A 19,304-nucleotide genomic window follows, 5' to 3' on the forward strand; every position below is an offset into this window, starting at 1 on the left:
AGGCAGACCTATGCTTTCTGGACCCGGGAAGCTCAGCTACCTTTTGTTCAGAACATCTACAGAAAGAGCTGAAGCTGAGTGGAAAGAGGGTCAACATTCTCCTTCGTACCATGAGTCAGGAAAAATATGTCTCCTGCAATGTTATCGACGGACTGGAAATCAGTGGAATAGATGCCAACGGTTTCTTCCCACTTCCTGCTGTAAATACACAGCAGAAGATGCCTGTTTACTCTGAAAACATCATTACTCCGGAGGAGTTATCCAAATGGTCATACCTGCATAAGGTTAAGATACCACACATTCAAGCAGGCGTTGATTTACTGATTGGAACTAATATAGCTAATTTGAGCCATATGAAATAATAAACAGTCATGGTAAGGGGCCATTTGCCATGGGTTGTTAGTGTGAACTTGGAGAAAAACGGTGACCGCAAGAATGAAGATGGGCATTCTTCAGTTACTGTTAACAGAATTTCCGTGGTTAAGTTGGAAGAGTTGCTCAACAACCAGTTCAATTATGATTTCAGTGAAAGGACTGCTGATAAGGAAGAAATGTCAAGGGAAGATCTTCGGTTTGTGGACATAATGACCCGCAGTGTCATGCTCCAGGATGGCCATCATAGCCTACATTTGCCATTCAAGACTGGTAATGTCATGTTACCCGATAACTTTGGGGTCGCTAGGCAACGATTAAATGGTCTGAAAAGGAAACTGGAAAGAAACAAAGGGTTTCATGAACAGTACTCTCATTTTCTTGCTGAGGTAGTACTTAAAGGCTATGCAGAGAAGGTACCATCTCACCAACTAGATCGTGTGCATGGCAGAGTTTGGTACATTCCTCATCACGGGGTGTTTCATCCCAAGAAGGGATCACTGAGAGATTTGTTTTCGACTGCGGAGCAACATATAAAGGAACATCACTTAATAGTCAGTTGTTGCAAGGCCCTAACCTTACCAATTATTTGGTAGGTGTACTGATGAGATTCATGTGAGAGCCAGTAGTCTCCATGGCTGACATTGAAGCAATGTTCTATCAAGTTAAAGTGGCTGAAGAAGAGGTAGATTTTCTTCGGTTTATTGTGGTGGCCTGATGGAAACTTGGCAAGAGAGTCCATCGTATTTAGGATGACAGTTCATCTTTTTGGAGCTGTGTCTCTTCTCCAAGGTGTACTTGTTATGCCTTGAGACAGAGCGCAAAGGATAATCAAGCAGACTTTCCAGCTGAGGTAATTGACACCATTAACAATAACTTTTATGTAGACGATTGTCTGCAGAGCGTCTCTTCTGAGGAAATGGCTATCTCTATGGTTGCTAATCTCACTGCTCTCTGTCAAAAGGAGGTTTTTGTTTAACAAAGTGGATTAGCAACAGTCGCAAAGGGTGGCAGTCAGTTTCTGAGGAACACAGAGCTAAGGATATACAGCAATTAGATCTGGATCGGGACAAGTTGCTGGTTGAGAGAGCTTTAGGTCTTCAGTGGAGTGTGGAAACCGACACCTTTCAATTCAAGACTTCCTTGAAAAGTCAACCATGCACTAGGAGAGGCATTTTATCGGTGGTAAGCTCTGTCTTTGATCCCTTGGGTTTTCTGTCACCACTTATTCTGCCTGCTAAGGTACTTTTGCAGGAGTTGTGCAGACAGAACTTGGGCTGGGATGATGCCATACCATCGATTTACCAGAAGACATGGAACCATTGGATTTTCGAATTGGACAGAGTTGCAAGATTCCAGGTGAACCGATGTTTTAAACCTATGGAATATGAATTGCCCTCCTACGCTTGTTTACATCACTTTGCCAATGCTTGCGAAGATGGATATGGCACAGTTTCCTATATTAAGATGCAAAATAGGGCAAACAAGGTACATGTGGCTTTCTTGCTGGGCAAAGCCAGAGTTACACCACTAAAATCGGTGACCATACCTCGTTTGGAACTTACAGCGGCTGTACTGGCTGTCAAAGTTGACGTCATGCTAAGGAGGGAGCTGCAACCTTTATTGGAAGATTCGGTCTTTTGGACTGACAGCATGATTGTCCTTAATTACATCAAGAATGAAGACAAACGGTTTCACACATTCGTTGGTAATAGGGTGTCGTACATAAGAGACAGAACACAACCTCAACAGTGGAGATACGTGCCCACTAAAGAAAACCCAGCAGATGATGCATCTCTGGGTTTGAAGGAAAAAGATTTTCTGAGCAATAAGCGATGGATTGATGGTCCCAGTTTTCTCTTGAAGCCGAGTGAGACACACTTTCCAACAAGTAATCTGATATTGACCGATGACCCAGAGATTAAAAGGTTGAAAGTCAATGCTATGGTTGTACAGAATGGACAGAATGCCACAAGTCAACTTATTCATTTCTTCTCAGAATGGAAACGTCTGAAAGTTGCAGTTGCTTGGTATTTGAAACCACAGAAACTTCTGATGGAGCTGAGACGTAAACGAAATGAATTATCTTTGAGACAGATTGATGGTGTCGCTGTGGATGTAAAGTTACAGGAATTTAAGGCATCTCTGGGCAGACAAAGCTTGACACTGGAGGATCTTTCTATTGCTGAGCATGGCATAATTTGCTTCAGTCAACAGGAACAAATCCAAGAGGAAATCGCTGAACTCAAGGGTAGAAACGTTGGTGTTAAAAGAAACAGTAATGTTTATAGTCTGGATCCTGTGTTGTGTGATGGACAGTTGCTAGTTGGAGGAAGACTTGGCAAGTCAGTTATGCCGATGGAAATGAAACATCCCATCCTGTTATCTAAAGATCATCATGTGTCACATCTCATACTTCGAGACATTCATGAAGAGTTGGGGCATAGTGGCAGAAATCAGATGCTTTCCAAGCTCCGGTTTAAGTATTGGATTACAAACGCCAACTCTGTTGCAAGAAGGATAATTTCCAAGTGGTTCATTTGTAGACGTTATAAAGGGAGGTTGGGTGAACAGAAGATGGCAGACCTTCCAGTGGAAATAATTATTCCTGACCTGCCACCTTTTACTATCGTTGGAGTGGATTTTTTCGGGCCTGTTGAGTTAAAAAGGGGACGAAGTAAAGTGAAAAGCTATGGGGTGATCTCTACTTGTATGGCAAGTAGAGCTGTCCATTTGGAAATGGAGTTAAATGGAGCTTTAATCCTCCTACAAGCTCTCATTTCGGTGGAGTATGGGAGCGCATAATTCGAATGGTGAGACAAGTTCTTTGTGCAGTCCTTCGGCAACAAACATTGGATGACGAGGCCCTGCAGACTGTCTTGTGTGAAGCAGAAGCTATTTTGAACGATCGCCCGATCTCGCCAAAGCCCTCACGCCAAATCACATTCTGCTTATGAGAGGAAATCCTGCGCTACCGCCCGGGCTTTTTGAAAGATCTGATCTGCATGCCAAAAAGAGATGGAGACAGGTGTAATATATTTCCAATCTCTTTTGGAAACGATGGGTACATGAATACTTACCCTTGTTGCAAAAGCGACAAAAGTGGAACAAAGAACGAAGAAGTTTTATTCCCCTAGAGACATTGTGATTATTGCTGATTATACTGCACCACGTGGTTCATGGGTACTCGGAAGAGTTGTGGAGACCTTCCCTGACAAAAGGGGCTTGGTACGTTCAGCAAAAATTCAAACTAAAAGTAATATCTTAGAACATCCAATTAGCAAGCTTTAGCTTTTATTAGAAGTAGACTAAAATATGGCATTCAACAAGTGTTTTTTGTCATACAGTTCATACATTGGTACAAAACTTTAATTGGTATGTATGGCTCCATTTTGTATGAATTTGTAATTGTTATGCCAATATGTCATATTCAATTAAGGGGCCGGTGTTTAGGAACCATCTTGGGGATAGTAACGTTTTTGTCCACTGGGTGGTGCTGAGTATAATTAGATCCCCCGAGCAACAGGTGTGGGCTTTGGTGGTTAGGAAGCACACAGTTTTTGACCGCACGGCAGAGTAGCTCACACGTAAGTTTAAAGTATTCTAACTCAGTGGTTCCCAACCTTTTTAGGGTACTGTACCCCCAAAACATTTTATCCTGCCTGAAATACCCCCACAAGCGCATGTGATCGGTGTGATTTTTAGATTTGGTGTAAATTTTAGGTGATACCTGAATTTACCTGTAAATAATGATATTTTTACTTCCTATAATAACTCTTATAATATAATACTTGTCTTTGTTCAATATTTGTATGACTTTTTCACATCTTCACATGTCCAGACCAATTATACAAAAACAAAGATCACATTTTATATAATAATAAATTTATTTTATATAGCGCCTTTAAAAGTTGCTTTCTCAAAGCGCTTTACAGTCAAACATAACAACAGAGAAAAATACACACTTTAAATACAAAAATAAACTAAGAAAATTAATAATCAAGTAAAAGCAATCATAAAATAAAATGTTTTGAGAAAAGATTTAAAAGTCACTAATGTATTTGAATTCCAAAGCATAGGAAGAAAATTCTCTATCACAGAACGAAGCTGTGTCTTGGGAACAACCAAGAGACCAATCTGAGAGGAACGCAGATTACGACATGGAGAAAACTTTGTACATAGTAGCAGCCTACTCTAAATATGTTTAGACCTGTATATGAAACAAAAGGACTCACCAATCAATGAGAAACTTGACCCTGTCTCTCACTCATAAGCTTGGTCAGTCTTGGGGGCAGTGTGGCAACAGCAGCTATCAGGCTTTTCTCCAAGTTGAGTCTGTTCCTGTGCTTGGACTTGATTACGGCCATGGATGAAAATGTCACTTCACATAAATATGTAGATCCAAATGGCAGGAGTTCATTCAGTGCATGTTTCCCCAAATAAGGATATTCCTTCTCCACATCACACCAGAACTGTGACAGGTTTGTTTCTGAGTACCTCACCTTCAGTCCACGGTCTGAGGACACATCCAGCAGATTTTCCTGTAGTCTGGTAGGAATGTTGTTATCCGTACTTTCAGTCATGAAAGGATTACGGACCCAGTCAAGTTTGGCAGACTTGCTTTCAATATCAGGGAAGTAGGAGTTGAACTCACTGTTGAGTTTGGATAAATGTGTGCTTACTAATTGCAGTATAGAAGCTCTGTCAACATCACCTGCAGAAAGATAGCTGTTGAGCTGCTGGAAACAACTTGTGTCCCCATCTTCACATTTACTCTCCCACAGTTTGATCTTCTTCATGAATCCACACACTTTGTCATACATGTTTAGGATGTGTGTGTCTTTACCCTGTAAAATTAAATTCAGGTTGTTCAGTTTGCTAAAAAAATCAGCAAGATATGCAAGGCGGGCTACCCAGTCACTGTTCTCCAACATAACAACTAGGGGATGTGAGTGTTCTGCCAGAAAAGCGCTTACTTCGTTGCGCAGCTCCAAAAGCCTCTGTAGTGCTTTCCCTTTCGATAGCCAACGTACGTTGGTGTGAAGCAGTAGCTGTTGGTGCTCAGCGCCACTGTCATGACAGAGCCTTTCAAACAGTCTGTGATTCAGAGGCCGCGATTCAACAAAGTTTATCACTTTCACTCCGTCATTCAAAACTTCATGTAACTCAGGACTCATTCTCTTACTGGCCAGTGCCTCTCTGTGGATGATACAGTGATTCCACTGAACGTCGGAGTTTACTTTCTTAATCTGCGCGGTTAACCCTTTCACCCTCCCAGTCATTGATGCTGCACCATCCGTGCACACATGAATACAGGACTTCCAATCCAGATTGTGCTCTGAGAAAAAGGTGTCGATAACGTGAAACACATCTTTACCGGTAGTGCTCCCCTTTAGCTTCTTGCAGAATAGAATGTGCTCGTTAATTTCATAAATGTCTCTGTATCGCACAAACGCAATCAGCTGCGCTTCCCCACTAACATCTGTTGACTCGTCCAACTGCAGCGCGAATTGACCAGAAAGTTTTAACTTTTCCACTACTATATCGACGGCCATGTCATCAATCCTACGGCACACTGTGTTATTGGACAATGGTACCGTTTTCAGTGCATCAGCTGCTTTCTTATCAATCATTGTTTCTGCAAGAATTACAGCAGCAGGCAAAATTAGCTCCTCAGCAACAGTAAATGGCTTTTTGGATTTAGCCATAAGTAGCGACACAGCATATGAGGCCTCCGATGCTTTGGTTGACACTGTGGTCGCTTTCTTTAATTTTTCTTGACTTCCCTTAAACTCCGATAGTTTTCTTTGAAAAAACTCTGCTGTCTTACTGACACAGGAAAGATGCTTGGTACTTAGGTGTCGTTGTAAATGGGCTGGTTTCATGCTATTATTAGAGAGCACATCCCCGCAGAGGAAACACAGCGGCTGAGGCGGTTCAGTAGGTGTGGACGTGAAACCGAAAACGACATACTGTTCATGAAATTGCCGGTACTTTGACTTATCAGCTTTTTTTTTTCTTTTTTCCATGGGTTCACTTGAGCTGCCACTAGCACTGCTGCTGCTTGGAACGGCGGTTTTTTTTAGCCATTGATCCATAGCTAGCTTTTGTTCTACTCAAAGCTTGCCTCTCTGCCTGTTGCTATGGTCACTCTACTGCGCGGCCACACAGCGCGCGTCCAGTGACAAGCACATTTGGAGGGAAGGACAGGGTGACAATATTATAACATGATTATAATGTTATATAATATATATATTATATAATTATATTATATTATGTAATGTTTTGAGAATAGTCAATGGCTAAAAAAAACTTTTTAGTCTTTTGAGAATCATCCTACGTACCCCCTGGGGACTGCTCACGTACCCCCGGTTGGGAAACACTGTTCTAACTGACCCCCCAGCGTGAGTTTTTCAAGGCGACCGTTATTTAGAACTTATCACTTTAATGTTTCCATGGTGAAGCGTCATTGCTTGTCACGTGACACAGCACAACCACAACACAGCACTGAATTAATGATGATCTGCTTTTATGTAATTTTTCCTTTTTTATAAAAAATATTCACAAATGTATTAGCTATAGCATGAAACACTGATATTCCGATTGTCAAATGTGTGCAAGTGGATGTGTTTTGTTGTTTAAACACCTTTATAATGATCGCGTTAGTTGAGCTGTATGCGCGATGGGCGTCGCCATGTTAGTTTGTTTCACAGTTCAGAGAATCGGATCTGTTGAATTTACAACAGATCAATTCCTCCACTTCTCACGAAACACATGAAAGTAAGTGGCCGGTGAACTGGGAGAAGAATGGGGTAAAACGTAAAGCTACTTACACAATGTGTATCTGATATGAATAAAACGCGTTGTCTTATTATGGAAAGGATTATTATTGCCGCTTCCATAGACATCACTGTGTATTTTACAAACTCAAAATCATTGTTTTGCTAGTACTTATGTGTATTTAAATGTCTGAAACCTAAAATAAACATTATGTGGTTGAAAACACTCAACAGTTGTGATATATGACAGCACTGAGTGTGTCTGTCTCTGGCTCAGCGCCAGTCAACGCGCGAAAGCACATTTGAATTTAGCAGTTGATCACGTGATGCACTGACCGTTCTAATCACACCGGTGTGATCGTACCCTCCAGAGACCAGCCAAGACTGATCACACCGGTGTGAACGTACTGTCAGGATTCAGGCTCGGAGACAGAGGTAAGTGATAAACATAAATGTATCTTTATTTAACTCAAAGGTAAGTATGCAGGGTTTCGGGAGTTCAACGGTGATCTCGAAGAGGATATATGTGGCAGGAATGCATCCAGGTGAGTGAATCCTCTTCTTAAGGAATAACGTGGCGGGTAACACAGATCAATAACTTGAGTTTTTCTCTCTTTTCAGATCGTTCGTGGATAGGCGTGATTCAGGAAGGATTCCAGGTGAGTAGATCCTTTGAAGTGCACTTGACAATGAGCTCACCAGTTCAGTGATACTTTCCCTCTCTCTTGCAGCTCATCCAGTGGGAAACGGGACTCGTGGCGGATTCCAGGAAACGGAGAACATGAGTCATGGAGCGGATCCTGGGAACATCAGAACAAGGACAACAAGGTTAGTTTCTTTCAGGTAAGTATACTTTACGTCCGTTGCTGAAGGATGGCTCAGAGTGAGACAAGTGGTGACTGGTAAGGGTCGTTCCTGTTGGAGGCTTGACAAAGACTGGGAGTGAATCGGGTGCTTTTGTGCTGGCTGGGAAGTGAGTGCTGAGTGGAAACAGGTGCAGGTGATCAGTAATCTGGGAACAGTGATCTTTGCGTGGTGACATGTGAGGGATCTGATTGGCTCCTGACAGTACCCCCCCCCCCCCTCCAGAGTCCGCGCCAGCGGACCTTGGACCTCGACGTCGTGGGGGTCTGCCTCTGGGTCGTGGTGCAGGTTTCTCGGGATGCTGAGCATGGAATTCTAGGAGCAGACTGGGATCAAGAACATCATTACGAGGTACCCAACTTCTCTCTTCTGGCCCATATCCCTCCCAATCAATGAGGTATTCTAACTGACCTCCCCGACGTCGAGAGTCCAAGATCTCCTTGATGAGGTAGATGGGCTCGGGTTCAACGGGTGGTATCGGGGGGTTTTCTTCGGGTTCGACCTCGTTGACTTACTGGGGAATCTGTGGATGATGGGGTTTCAGAAGTGAGACGTGAAACGTGGGATGGATACGGTATTCTGGGGGCAACCGGAGCTGGTAAGTGACTGGGTTGACTTGCTTGACAATTGGAAAGGGTCCGATGTACTTGGGATTTAATTTCTTACATGACTGGCGCAGTTTGATATCTCGAGTGGAAAGCCAGACTAGTTGCTCAGGTTGGTATTCTGGCGTGGATCTTCGGCGGGTGTCAGCGAACTGCTGTTGTCTATTCACAGCTTGTCGGATGTGCTGATGAGTTTGGTTCCAGACCTGTTCGCTCTCCTCAAACCATTTGTTAACCGCGGGCACTTCTGAAGGTTCACCGGACCATGGGAATAACGGAGGTTGGTAACCAAGGATACATTGGAATGGAGTCAATTGAGTGGATGCTTGTCGGAGGGAATTCTGTGCATATTCTGCCCAGATGAGGTACCTACTCCAGATGTTCTGGTTGGAGTGGCAGAATGTGCGCAAGAACCGACCTAGATCCTGGATCTTTCTCTCGGTTTGTCCATTGGTTTGTGGATGATACCCGGAAGACAGACTCACTGTCACATTCATGAGAGTGAAAAATGATCGCCAGACTCGGGAAATGAACTGTGGCCCTCGATCGGAGACAATGTCCTCTGGCAGACCGAAATTTCGAAAGACATGTTCCATGAGAAGCTCAGCAGTATCAAAGGCGGTTGGAAGTCCCTTTAATGGAATGAACTTGCATGCCTTCGCGAACCGATCGATGGCTACTAGGATGCAAGTATTTCCGTCAGAAATCGGAAGGTCAGTAACAAAGTCCACTCCGATGTGGGACCAAGGTCTATTTGGAATAGGCAAGGGGACCAGTTTCCCCACTGGCAGATTTCTTGGGACCTTGGAGATGGCACATGGGATGCAACCCTTGATGTTTAGTTCAAGATGGCGCCGAGTATGGCTGCTGCGTTGCGAGCTCCGTCACAACATGGTAGTTTTTTGTTTGTTCTGTTTACAGTTCTTTTGTTTTTTGTCTTGGATGTTGTCTGTCTTATTCAGTACGACATACAAACACTTTTGGACATTGGTTCCGCAATCGAACACCGAAAACCGGACTTTCATTTCTTCAGTGATGCCCCGCTGTTTACAAACACGGCAGCGGAGCCCTTTGTCTGGGCAGCTTGGCCGCGGAAACGCAGCCGGAGAAGGGGAAGAAGAGCCGGCGTTCTCGTCAGAGTAAGACGGCGTGCAAATCGACCCCCGCTTCCCAGTATTCTGCTAGCAAACGTTCAGTCTCTAGACAACAAGCTCTGTGAGTTGAGAGCGCGGATCTCTTTCCAACGGGAGACGAGGGACTGCTGCATTATCTGCCTTACAGAAACTTGGATGTCTGCTGAGATTCCAGACTCGGCCATCGAAACCGCGGGGTTCTCAGTGCACCGAGCGGATAGAGTTAAAGACCTCTCAGGTAAAAGCAGAGGTGGAGGTGTATGTTTTATGATCAACAAATCCTGGTGTGATCAGAGGCACGTACATTCTATCAAGTCTTTCTGCTCTCCTGATCTGGAATTTCTCATGCTTCTGTGTCGACCATTCTGGCTACCGAGGGAATTCACAGCGGTCATTATCACGGCTGTGTACATTCCCCCACAAGCCGACACAGACCGGGCACTAAAGGAACTGTATGGGGAAATAAGCGAGCAGGAAACCGCGCACCCTGAGGCCGCGTTCATTGTGTCCGGGGACTTTAACAAAGCCAACTTTAAGAAAATAGCACCTAAATACCACCAACACATAAACTTTAACAAACGAGGGGACCGGGTTTTGGATCATTGCTACTCCCCTTTCCGGGATGGCTACAAATCCCTCCCCCGCCCACCTTTTGGCAAATCGGATCACTCTTCCGTTCTCCTTCTGCCCGCTTACAGGCAGAAACTGAAACAGGAAACACCCGCCCTCAAAACGATCCAGTGCTGGTCGGACCAATCAGACTCTATGCTTCAGGACTGTTTTGATCACGCGGACTGGGAGATGTTCCGGTCGGCCTCTGATGACGACATCGAGGCTTATGCTGATAGCGTAACCTGTTTCATCAGGAAGTGCGTAGAAGACGTTGTTCCGATCAAAACAATACGGATTTACCCGAACCAGAAACCATGGATTAATGGCGATGTTCGTGCAGCACTCAACGCGCGGACCTCCGCTTTTAACTCCGGGAGTGCGGAGGAGCAAAAACAAGCAAGTTATGCCCTCCGAAAAACTATCAGAGCAGCAAAACGCCAATTCAGGGACAAGATTGAAGGACAGTTCAACACCACCGACTCTAGAAGCATGTGGAAGGGAATTAATAGCATTACGGACTATAAAGGAAACATAAACTCCACAGTGAACAACACTGCCTCTCTCCCAGATGAGCTGAACACTTTTTATGCTCGATTTGAGGGAACTAACATCCCCCTCGCGGAGAGAGTTCTCGCGGCTGAAGCTACAGAGGTTAGTACACTCTCCGTCTCTGTAGCGGATGTAACCCGATCTTTCCGTCGGGTGAACATCCGTAAAGCCGCGGGTCCAGACGGTATTCCGGGCCGCGTCATCAGAAAGTGCGCGAACCAACTAGCTGGTGTTTTTACGGACATTTTCAATTGGTCCCTCTCCTTGTCTGTAGTCCCCACATGCTTCAAAACGTCCATCATAGTACCTGTACCGAAGCAAACCAACATCACCTGCTTAAATGACTGGCGCCCTGTTGCTCTGACCCCCATCATCAGTAAATGCTTTGAGAGACTAGTCAGAGATTACATCTGCTCTGTTCTACCTTCCTCACTGGACCCACTGCAGTTTGCATACCGCAATAACCGCTCCACTGATGATGCTATTGCATCTACAATACACACTGCTCTCTCCCACCTGGAAAAGAGGAACACATATGTGAGAATGCTATTTGTAGACTACAGCTCAGCATTCAATACCATAGTGCCCTCCTTGCTTGATGTGAAACTCCGGGCTCTGGGCTTAACCTGTTAACCGTTTCCAGAGCGTCGGCGCACTGAAGCATTTTTTTTTTATTTAGTTCAAATTTACTATCAGATTTAATGTTATACCTTGACAAACTATACATCATTAAAAAGATATAATACTCAAGATTCAGTATTTGACCACTATTGTATTCTGAGAAACTTATAGTGACAGTTATGTCTTAATTTGTGTCAGGAGTTATGAAATGAAAAAATGAGTCGATACCTTTAATATGAATTATGAGCGTCAGCCGGTCCATTCATAAAAAACACTCCAAGCTGTCGTCATGACAGCGATTCGCAAAACATCGTCCCTCAGGGCTTTAGCTCAAAAATGTGCAGACTTGGAGAAATATTGATATATTCTCATAGATTCACATCATATTTCTATAGACAGGAATAATATTTGTTGAATTTATACCCAAATGCGTCGATGTAATCATTATGATCGCTTCTTACTGAGATGTGCTGTGTTTTCAATTCATACCAATAGCCTGAGGGCGCTATATGCACAATAGAAGTCCATATATGGATCACGAAGAAGACCCATAGTCATGTGACATTCCAGGACGTCACTGATACAGAAAGTAGCTGACAGAGATCGCTGTAACATGCAGATAAAGATGTTTTGAAGACAATAAACATGATTGCAATGATATTTGAGTTACCTGTGTTCTTCAAGCCATGCCAGGTATTTCATAATAATAGATTATATTTATAATGTAATGCTAATCGATATAGATTTCATCATCGTGCAGAACACTATAAATAATACATTTTCTGTCGGATTTTTTTTTTATCTGAAGCCAAATTAGATCACAGAAGATTATTTAAAACACTCGACTTGCGTTATAAAGTAAGTTTGGAGCACAAACATGGTTTTAATCTCATAAATGGTCGTGTATTGATGGTGTGCTAAGCTAACATGCTAGCTAGCCCAGGTGCACCTGCCAGCTGCCACCAGCAGTTATTGTTTTATGATTTTTTTCTAAATAGGAATGCTTACTGAAATGTTTCAGTGCATTTGATACCAGTTTCAAATATTTAGTGAGAACTTTGATAAAAGAAATTAGGGTTTGAAACCCTATGAATAGCCTGTGAATAGCCAGTCGTTAGTAGCTATAATGCAGACAAAAGAAATGCATATTTAGAGCCATAACCAGTCTGGAGAGGTGTAAATGTGTGCAGGGGAGACTGACTCTGAATGGGGCTCGTTTGCACCACAAAATAATAGAGACAATAGACTGATTAGATGACTCAGAAGATGACTAAACATCAGTTTGCATTTTAGAGTCTAATCAAAATAAAGTAATTTGACATGATCTTGAAAAACATTTAACTAAATACAGAGTTTTAGACTTATCATTTGCAGATTTTAAATATAAAATGGTCACACATATGGCTTTAGCTGCAGTGCATTTCTAGATTCCTCCAGGGCCAACTTCAATTTTATTTTTATGAAGATGTTTCATAAAAGTAAATTTCTAATAACTTTACAAAACTTTGAAGCTATTTAAACATTTTTTTTTCATTATGACAATAATTATTTCTACATTTACAATAAACTACTAGGTGTCAGCTTTCAAATGAGATCATACTTGTGCTTTTAGTGCAAAGGGTTCATGAACTGTATCTATTTAAGTTTGGGTATGCCATTTCTGGGGATTTTTCAAAAGTGGCCTTGAAGGTTAACAGGTTAAACAGCTTGCTGTGCAGCTGGATCCTGGACTTCCTGTCAAACAGACGCCAGGTGGTTAGAATAGGCAGCAACATCTCCTCATCACTGACCCTCAACACTGGAGCCCCACAGGGCTGTGTTCTCAGCCCACTCTTGTACTCCTTGTACACATATGACTGCGTGGCAACTCACAGCTCTAATTCCATCATCAAGTTTGCTGATGATACTACGGTCGTAGGTCTGATCACCGACAACGATGAAACGGCCTACAGAGAGGAGGTGCTCACTCTGACGCACTGGTGTCAGAGGAACAACCTCTCCCTCAACATCAGCAAAACCAAGGAGCTAGTGGTCGACTTCAGGAAGAACGACAGAGAACACAGCCCCATCACCATCAATGGAGCACCGGTGGAGAGAGTCAGCAGCTTCAAGTTCCTCGGTGTCCACATCACAGAGGAACTCACATGGTCCGTCCACACTGAGGCCGTCGTGAAGAAGGCTCATCAGCGCCTCTTCTTCCTGAGACGGCTGAGGAAGTTTGGAATGAACCGCCACATCCTCACACAGTTCTACACCAGCACCGTCGAGAGCATCCTGACTGGCTGCATCACTGCCTGGTATGGCAATACTACCAGCCGTAACCGCAAAGCCTTGCGAAGGGTGGTGCGCACTGCCAGCCGTATCATCGGAGGTGAGCTTCCCTCCCTCCAGGATATTTATGCCAGGCGGTGTGTGAAGAAAGCTCGGAGGATCATCAGAGACTCTAGCCACCCGAGCCATGGGCTGCTCTCACTGCTACCCTCAGGCCGGCGGTACCGCAGCATCAGGACACACACCAGCCGACTCCATGACAGCTTCTTCCCACAAGCAATTAGATTTCTAAACTCTTGATCCCTCATGATCAATAACCATAAACATTCTAACTGTCAACACAGCACAACATAACCTACTGCATTTACATAATATATATATATATATATTTGCACCTTACGAGTATCTACTCTATGTATAATTACCTCTTTTTGTATTTTGTATACTGTTGTATATGTAAATTGTTGTATATTGTATATTGTTGTATATTGTAAACTGTTGTATATTGTACATTGTATATTATTTATTGTTCTGTTAGTGTATATGGTACTGTGAGTAATTGTGCGCACATTAGATGTGTAATCTATGTAAATCTGATGTTTGCTGTAATTGTTTTCGTCACATCGTGTCATACTGCTATGTTGCTCGGAACTGCACCTAAGAATTTCACCCACTGTTGCACTTGTGTATATGGTTGTGTGACAATAAAAGGATTTGATTTGATTTGATTTGATTGACCTTGAATGAACTGAGTGATATCTTGGTGCATGTGAGCCCACCAATACTTCTCCTGAAGTGTGGCTAAGGTCTTGGTTATACCTGGGTGTCCAGTGGCCACTGAAGAATGAGCTGAGGAAATCAAGGCGTTGCGAAATTCTTCAGGGACATGAATCTTCCCGAGAGGACATCCGGGAACTCTGGGTTGCTGATGAGCCAATTCTTGAAGCTGTTCGTTTATTTCCCACTGGATAGGATTTACGAATAACCTCTCGGGTAGAATGGTCTCAGGTTGATCAACAGGGCTCTCAGGGGCATGGATACGGGAAAGAGCGTCTGCACGGGTATTCTTGGATCCTGGACGATAGGCAATCTTGAAATGAAAGCGTGTAAAGAATAACGCCCATCGGGCCTGACGTGGATTTAACCGCTTGGCATCTCTCAGGTATTGGAGATTCTTATGATCGGTTAGGAATAGAAATGGGTGTTTGGCTCCCTCTAGCCAATGTCGCCATTCTTCCAAGGCAAGTTTTACTGCGAGAAGTTCTCGATTTCCAATATCGTAGTTTGCCTCTGCTGGAGAAAACTTTTTGGAGAAGAATGCACAAGGGAGTGGCTTTGAGGAGAACTCGGAACATTGGGACAGGATTCCTCCAACTCCGGTGGTGGAGGCATCGACTTCCACCATGAATGGTTTTTCAGGGTCTGGATGGTGAAGCAAAGGGGCACTGGTGAAGGCAGATTTCAGAGCATGAAAAGCTTTCTCAGCCTCGGGGTTCCACTGCAGGATCTTAGGTTTTCCTTTTAGCAAGGAGGTCAATGGAGAAGTGAGAAGACTGTACTGGTTGATAAATCTCCTATAGAAGTTGGCGAACCCAAGAAATCTCTGAAGCTCCTTCACGGACTTGGGAGTTGGCCAGGACAGGACGGTCTCGGTCTTTTGTTGGTCCATCTCCACTCCTCGATCGCTGAGTATGTATCCCAGGAAGTCGATGGTGCTTTGATGAAAGGTACACTTCTCAGCTTTCAGGAACAGAGTGAATTCTCTGAGACGTTGTAGGACTAGAGACACATGTCTCTGGTGTTCGATTGGATTCTTGGAATAGATCAAGATGTCATCGATATAGACCAGAACAAACTTCCCTAGAAAGTCTCTGAGGATCTCATCCATGAAACTTTGGAAAACGGAAGGAGCGTTGACCAAACCATATGGCATGACAAGATATTCGTAGTGGCCAGCAGGGGTTATGAAAGCAGTCTTCCACTCATCTCCTCCTTTGATACGGATTAGATTGTACGCACTCCGTAAGTCAAGCTTGGTGAACATCTTTGCCTCTCTGAGTTGTTCGAGAGCAGCAGGTATGAGAGGCAAAGGGTAGCTAAACTTCACAGTGACTTGATTCAAGGCTCTGTAATCAATGCATGGTCTTAAACCACCGTCTTTCTTGGCCACGAAGAAGAAACTTGCGGCGGCAGGAGATGTGGAAGGTCGGATGTAACCCTGATCTAAAGCTTCGTGGATATATTTCTTCATGGATTCTTGCTCTGGAATGGACAAGGAGTAAATCCGACCCTTGGGGAGACGTGCATCAGGGATCAGGTCTATAGCACAATCCCATGGTCGATGAGGGGGTAACTTGGAAGCAGTGACAGGATTGAAGACGTCAGAGAACTTAGAATAACAGGCTGGGATATTAGTTGACAAGTTTTCCGTGGGACTCTCTATGGACGTGGAGTTAACTTTGAGCACTTGGGTCCTTGGGTTACTGGATGAACGGGATACTGGATCGTTGATCTCTGGACATTGACATCCCCATTGCAGGATTTTCCCAGACGTCCAATCAATGGTGGGTTGGTGATGGACGAGCCATGGCCGACCAAGGATGAGATCTGTTTGGCTGTTTAGCAACACAAATGGTTCAAACCACTCTTGGTGCGTCTCTCCCACACACAATTGAATAGGACCAATCTGGGTAGTAACGTTCGTCTTGTTAATTAACTCACCCGTTACAGCGTAGATGGCGTAAGACTTGGGAGTGTTGATCTCTCGCAGACTGAGCCTCTTACAGAGTTCTCCAGAAATGAAGTTTCCCACGGACCCTGAGTCGATGATAGCTGTTACAGAGATGTGTTTTTCTTGAATCTTTAATATCACAGGAATCGTGAGAGGTGCTGAGACAATGGGTTGATTAAAGACTGAGCTTACCATCATTTTCCCCGGTCGAATTGGGCAGTTAAGTCTGACGTGACCCTTGGTACCACAGTACATACATAACTTCATCTCTCTTCGACGAACATGTTCAGCCTGAGAAATTTTTGAAGTGTCGACTTGCATCTCTTCAACTTGATTTTCTGGATTGAGATTCTTGGGATTCTGAAAAGACACAGGATGGTGATGAGACTGATCAGCGTAACAACTCAAAGATCGTTGATGGACTCGCTTGGCTTGCTGAATGAATTTCTCAATTCCTAAGCTGTCATCATAAATCGCCAGTTGGAGGCGCAAAGCTGGGTTTAAACCTCGACGGAAAACAGAAATCAGAGCTCTCTCATTCCATCCACTATTTGATGCAAGTGTGCGAAATTCCACAGAATACTCAGTCAATGACTTCTTTCCTTGACGTAATTGTAGGAGCTGTTCTCCAAATGAGGAATCATCCGCGGGTCGTCCGAAAACTTCCTTAAAATGTTTGACAAACTCTTGAACTGACGCAACCACTGTGGATTCCTGCATCCATAACGCCTCTGCCCACCTCAGAGCTGCTCCAGAGAGTTGCTGAATGATAAATGCCACTTTCGATCTCTCATTGGGATAGAGCTGAACTTGCTGTTCCAGAGCTAGCGAACACTGGAGTAAAAATCCGTTGCAGTCCTCCGCCCGGCCAGAGAAGGGCGCTGGGCGCGACGGGGGAGTTGCAAAGCAGGTAATCGAAGAAGCGGCGCTCGCGGAAGTTCTCACTGGAGTAAACATGGGTTCTGTCGGAGGATCGGTGGTTGGTGTGGAGCTGGTAGCAACAGCGGGCTTCCGGAATCCATCTCTCACCTCTTTCTGTTGTTAGGTCAAGCCTTCTGTCAGGATTCAGGCTCGGAGACAGAGGTAAGTGATAAACATAAATGTATCTTTATTTAACTCAAAGGTAAGTATGCAGGGTTTCGGGAGTTCAACGGTGATCTCGAAGAGGATATATGTGGCAGGAATGCATCCAGGTGAGTGAATCCTCTTCTTAAGGAATAACGTGGCGGGTAACACAGATCAATAACTTGAGTTTTTCTCTCTTTTCAGATCGTTCGTGGATAGGCGTGATTCAGGAAGGATTCCAGGTGAGTAGATCCTTTGAAGTGCACTTGACAATGAGCTCACCAGTTCAGTGATACTTTCCCTTTCTCTTGCAGCTCATCCAGTGGGAAACTGGACTCGTGGCGGATTCCAGGAAACGGAGAACATGAGTCATGGAGCGGATCCTGGGAACATCAGAACAAGGACAACAAGGTTAGTTTCTTTCAGGTAAGTATACTTTACGTCCGTTGCTGAAGGATGGCTCAGAGTGAGACAAGTGGTGACTGGTAAGGGTCGTTCCTGTTGGAGGCTTGACAATGACTGGGAGTGAATCGGGTGCTTTTGTGCTGGCTGGGAAGTGAGTGCTGAGTGGAAACAGGTGCAGGTGATCAGTAATCTGGGGACAGTGATCTTTGCGTGGTGACATGTGAGGGATCTGATTGGCTCCTGACACGTACGTGCCTGCGAAAAATAAATCAATTTGACACTCACACGAGAAGTAAAATTATGGACAATCCTACGCCGAAATTCAGACCAACATATCTAATGATTTGCATTTTTATTATGAATGTGTGAGTGTTATTTGAGAAATCAGAGATTGATGGTATATAATAAAATATTTTTTCAGTTTTTAGCAATTTAAAAATGTTTAAAGGATTTTTTACACGTGGCACGTTGGGAGGCACGGTTATAACTAAGCCTCTGTTTGCTCTCGGATTCTTTTTAAAGTTTTTTTTAATCCACCAGATGGCAGCAAAGACTGGACAAAAAAAGAATATTGTTTCTACCATATCTTTTTCAAAAGATACTTTTATAAAACCAAAGGGAGCCAAAAGGCTTATCCAAAACCAACCTCAGCACTGACAAAAACTCACATTTGGTGCCATATTCGCTGTTTCAGAGCTCAGTAGGCCTACTCAACACTGTGCGGGTCTGAATGAGCTTCCACTCTCCGTGTGTGTGTCTGCGCTCGGCTCTTCTTGGCACCCGTCTGAAACCTTAGGTTGTTTCCTCACTGCCTCTGATTGGAGCCATGCCTGCCAGTGGTCCTTAACTATGCTCGTCTCTTTCAGCTGTGTCAGGGATGTCTTCAGCACCGTGACCTTAGGTCAAACATAACAGCGTAGATGGAACACCATTCAATTAACAGGAAAACCATTAAAAAACTGGTATCGATTGCATTCCTCCTCCTCCACCTGGGAGGAAAAAAACTGCCTGTGGATCTTGCTATGGACAAGTTGCATTAGGAGGGCAAGGGGAGAAGAACTCATCTTTTAAAAGGGATACAGTTCTTAAGCTGTTGGCTCATTTCGGGCTTGGAGTGAGAGGTCTGCAATGAGAGATGCGAGAGAATCTGGCACATCACATCTGTTGCTTTCTTATTGACTCCCACCTGCTAATGTTTCCTCCCTACAAAATTCATTATTGAGCTTAATAAATGACAGAAAAGCAAATCTTTGAATAATCTATCACTGAGTACTAATAACCTACAGTTTGATTTGGT

General features: G+C 43.9%; 2 protein-coding genes across 2 annotated transcripts in view; both read right to left on the bottom strand.

Annotated features, from left to right (window-relative positions):
• Positions 1–4,610: 4,610 nt before the first annotated feature.
• On the bottom strand, positions 4,611–6,005 carry LOC143757031 (zinc finger BED domain-containing protein 5-like). Its single transcript, XM_077248011.1, has one exon. The coding sequence runs from the start codon at positions 6,003–6,005 to the stop codon at positions 4,611–4,613; it is 1,395 nt and encodes a 464-aa protein (XP_077104126.1).
• A 1,554-nt stretch (positions 6,006–7,559) lies between these two features.
• LOC143757037 (uncharacterized) overlaps positions 7,560–19,304 on the bottom strand; it is a 32,190-nt gene continuing 20,445 nt past the window's right edge. Inside the window, exons 9-11 of the mRNA XM_077248021.1 lie at positions 16,730–16,897; positions 14,545–16,666; positions 7,560–9,450 (exon numbers count right to left, since the gene is read on the bottom strand). Of these exons, the coding sequence (XP_077104136.1) occupies positions 9,371–9,450; positions 14,545–16,666; positions 16,730–16,897 (2,370 nt within the window). The 3' untranslated portion in view covers positions 7,560–9,370. The remainder of the gene's footprint in view (positions 9,451–14,544; positions 16,667–16,729; positions 16,898–19,304) is intronic.

The sequence above is a fragment of the Siphateles boraxobius genome, unplaced genomic scaffold (genome assembly GCF_051911475.1).
Source record: "Siphateles boraxobius isolate OS27281-9 unplaced genomic scaffold, OSU_SipBor_1 11, whole genome shotgun sequence".
Classification (NCBI taxonomy): Eukaryota; Metazoa; Chordata; class Actinopteri; order Cypriniformes; family Leuciscidae; genus Siphateles; species Siphateles boraxobius.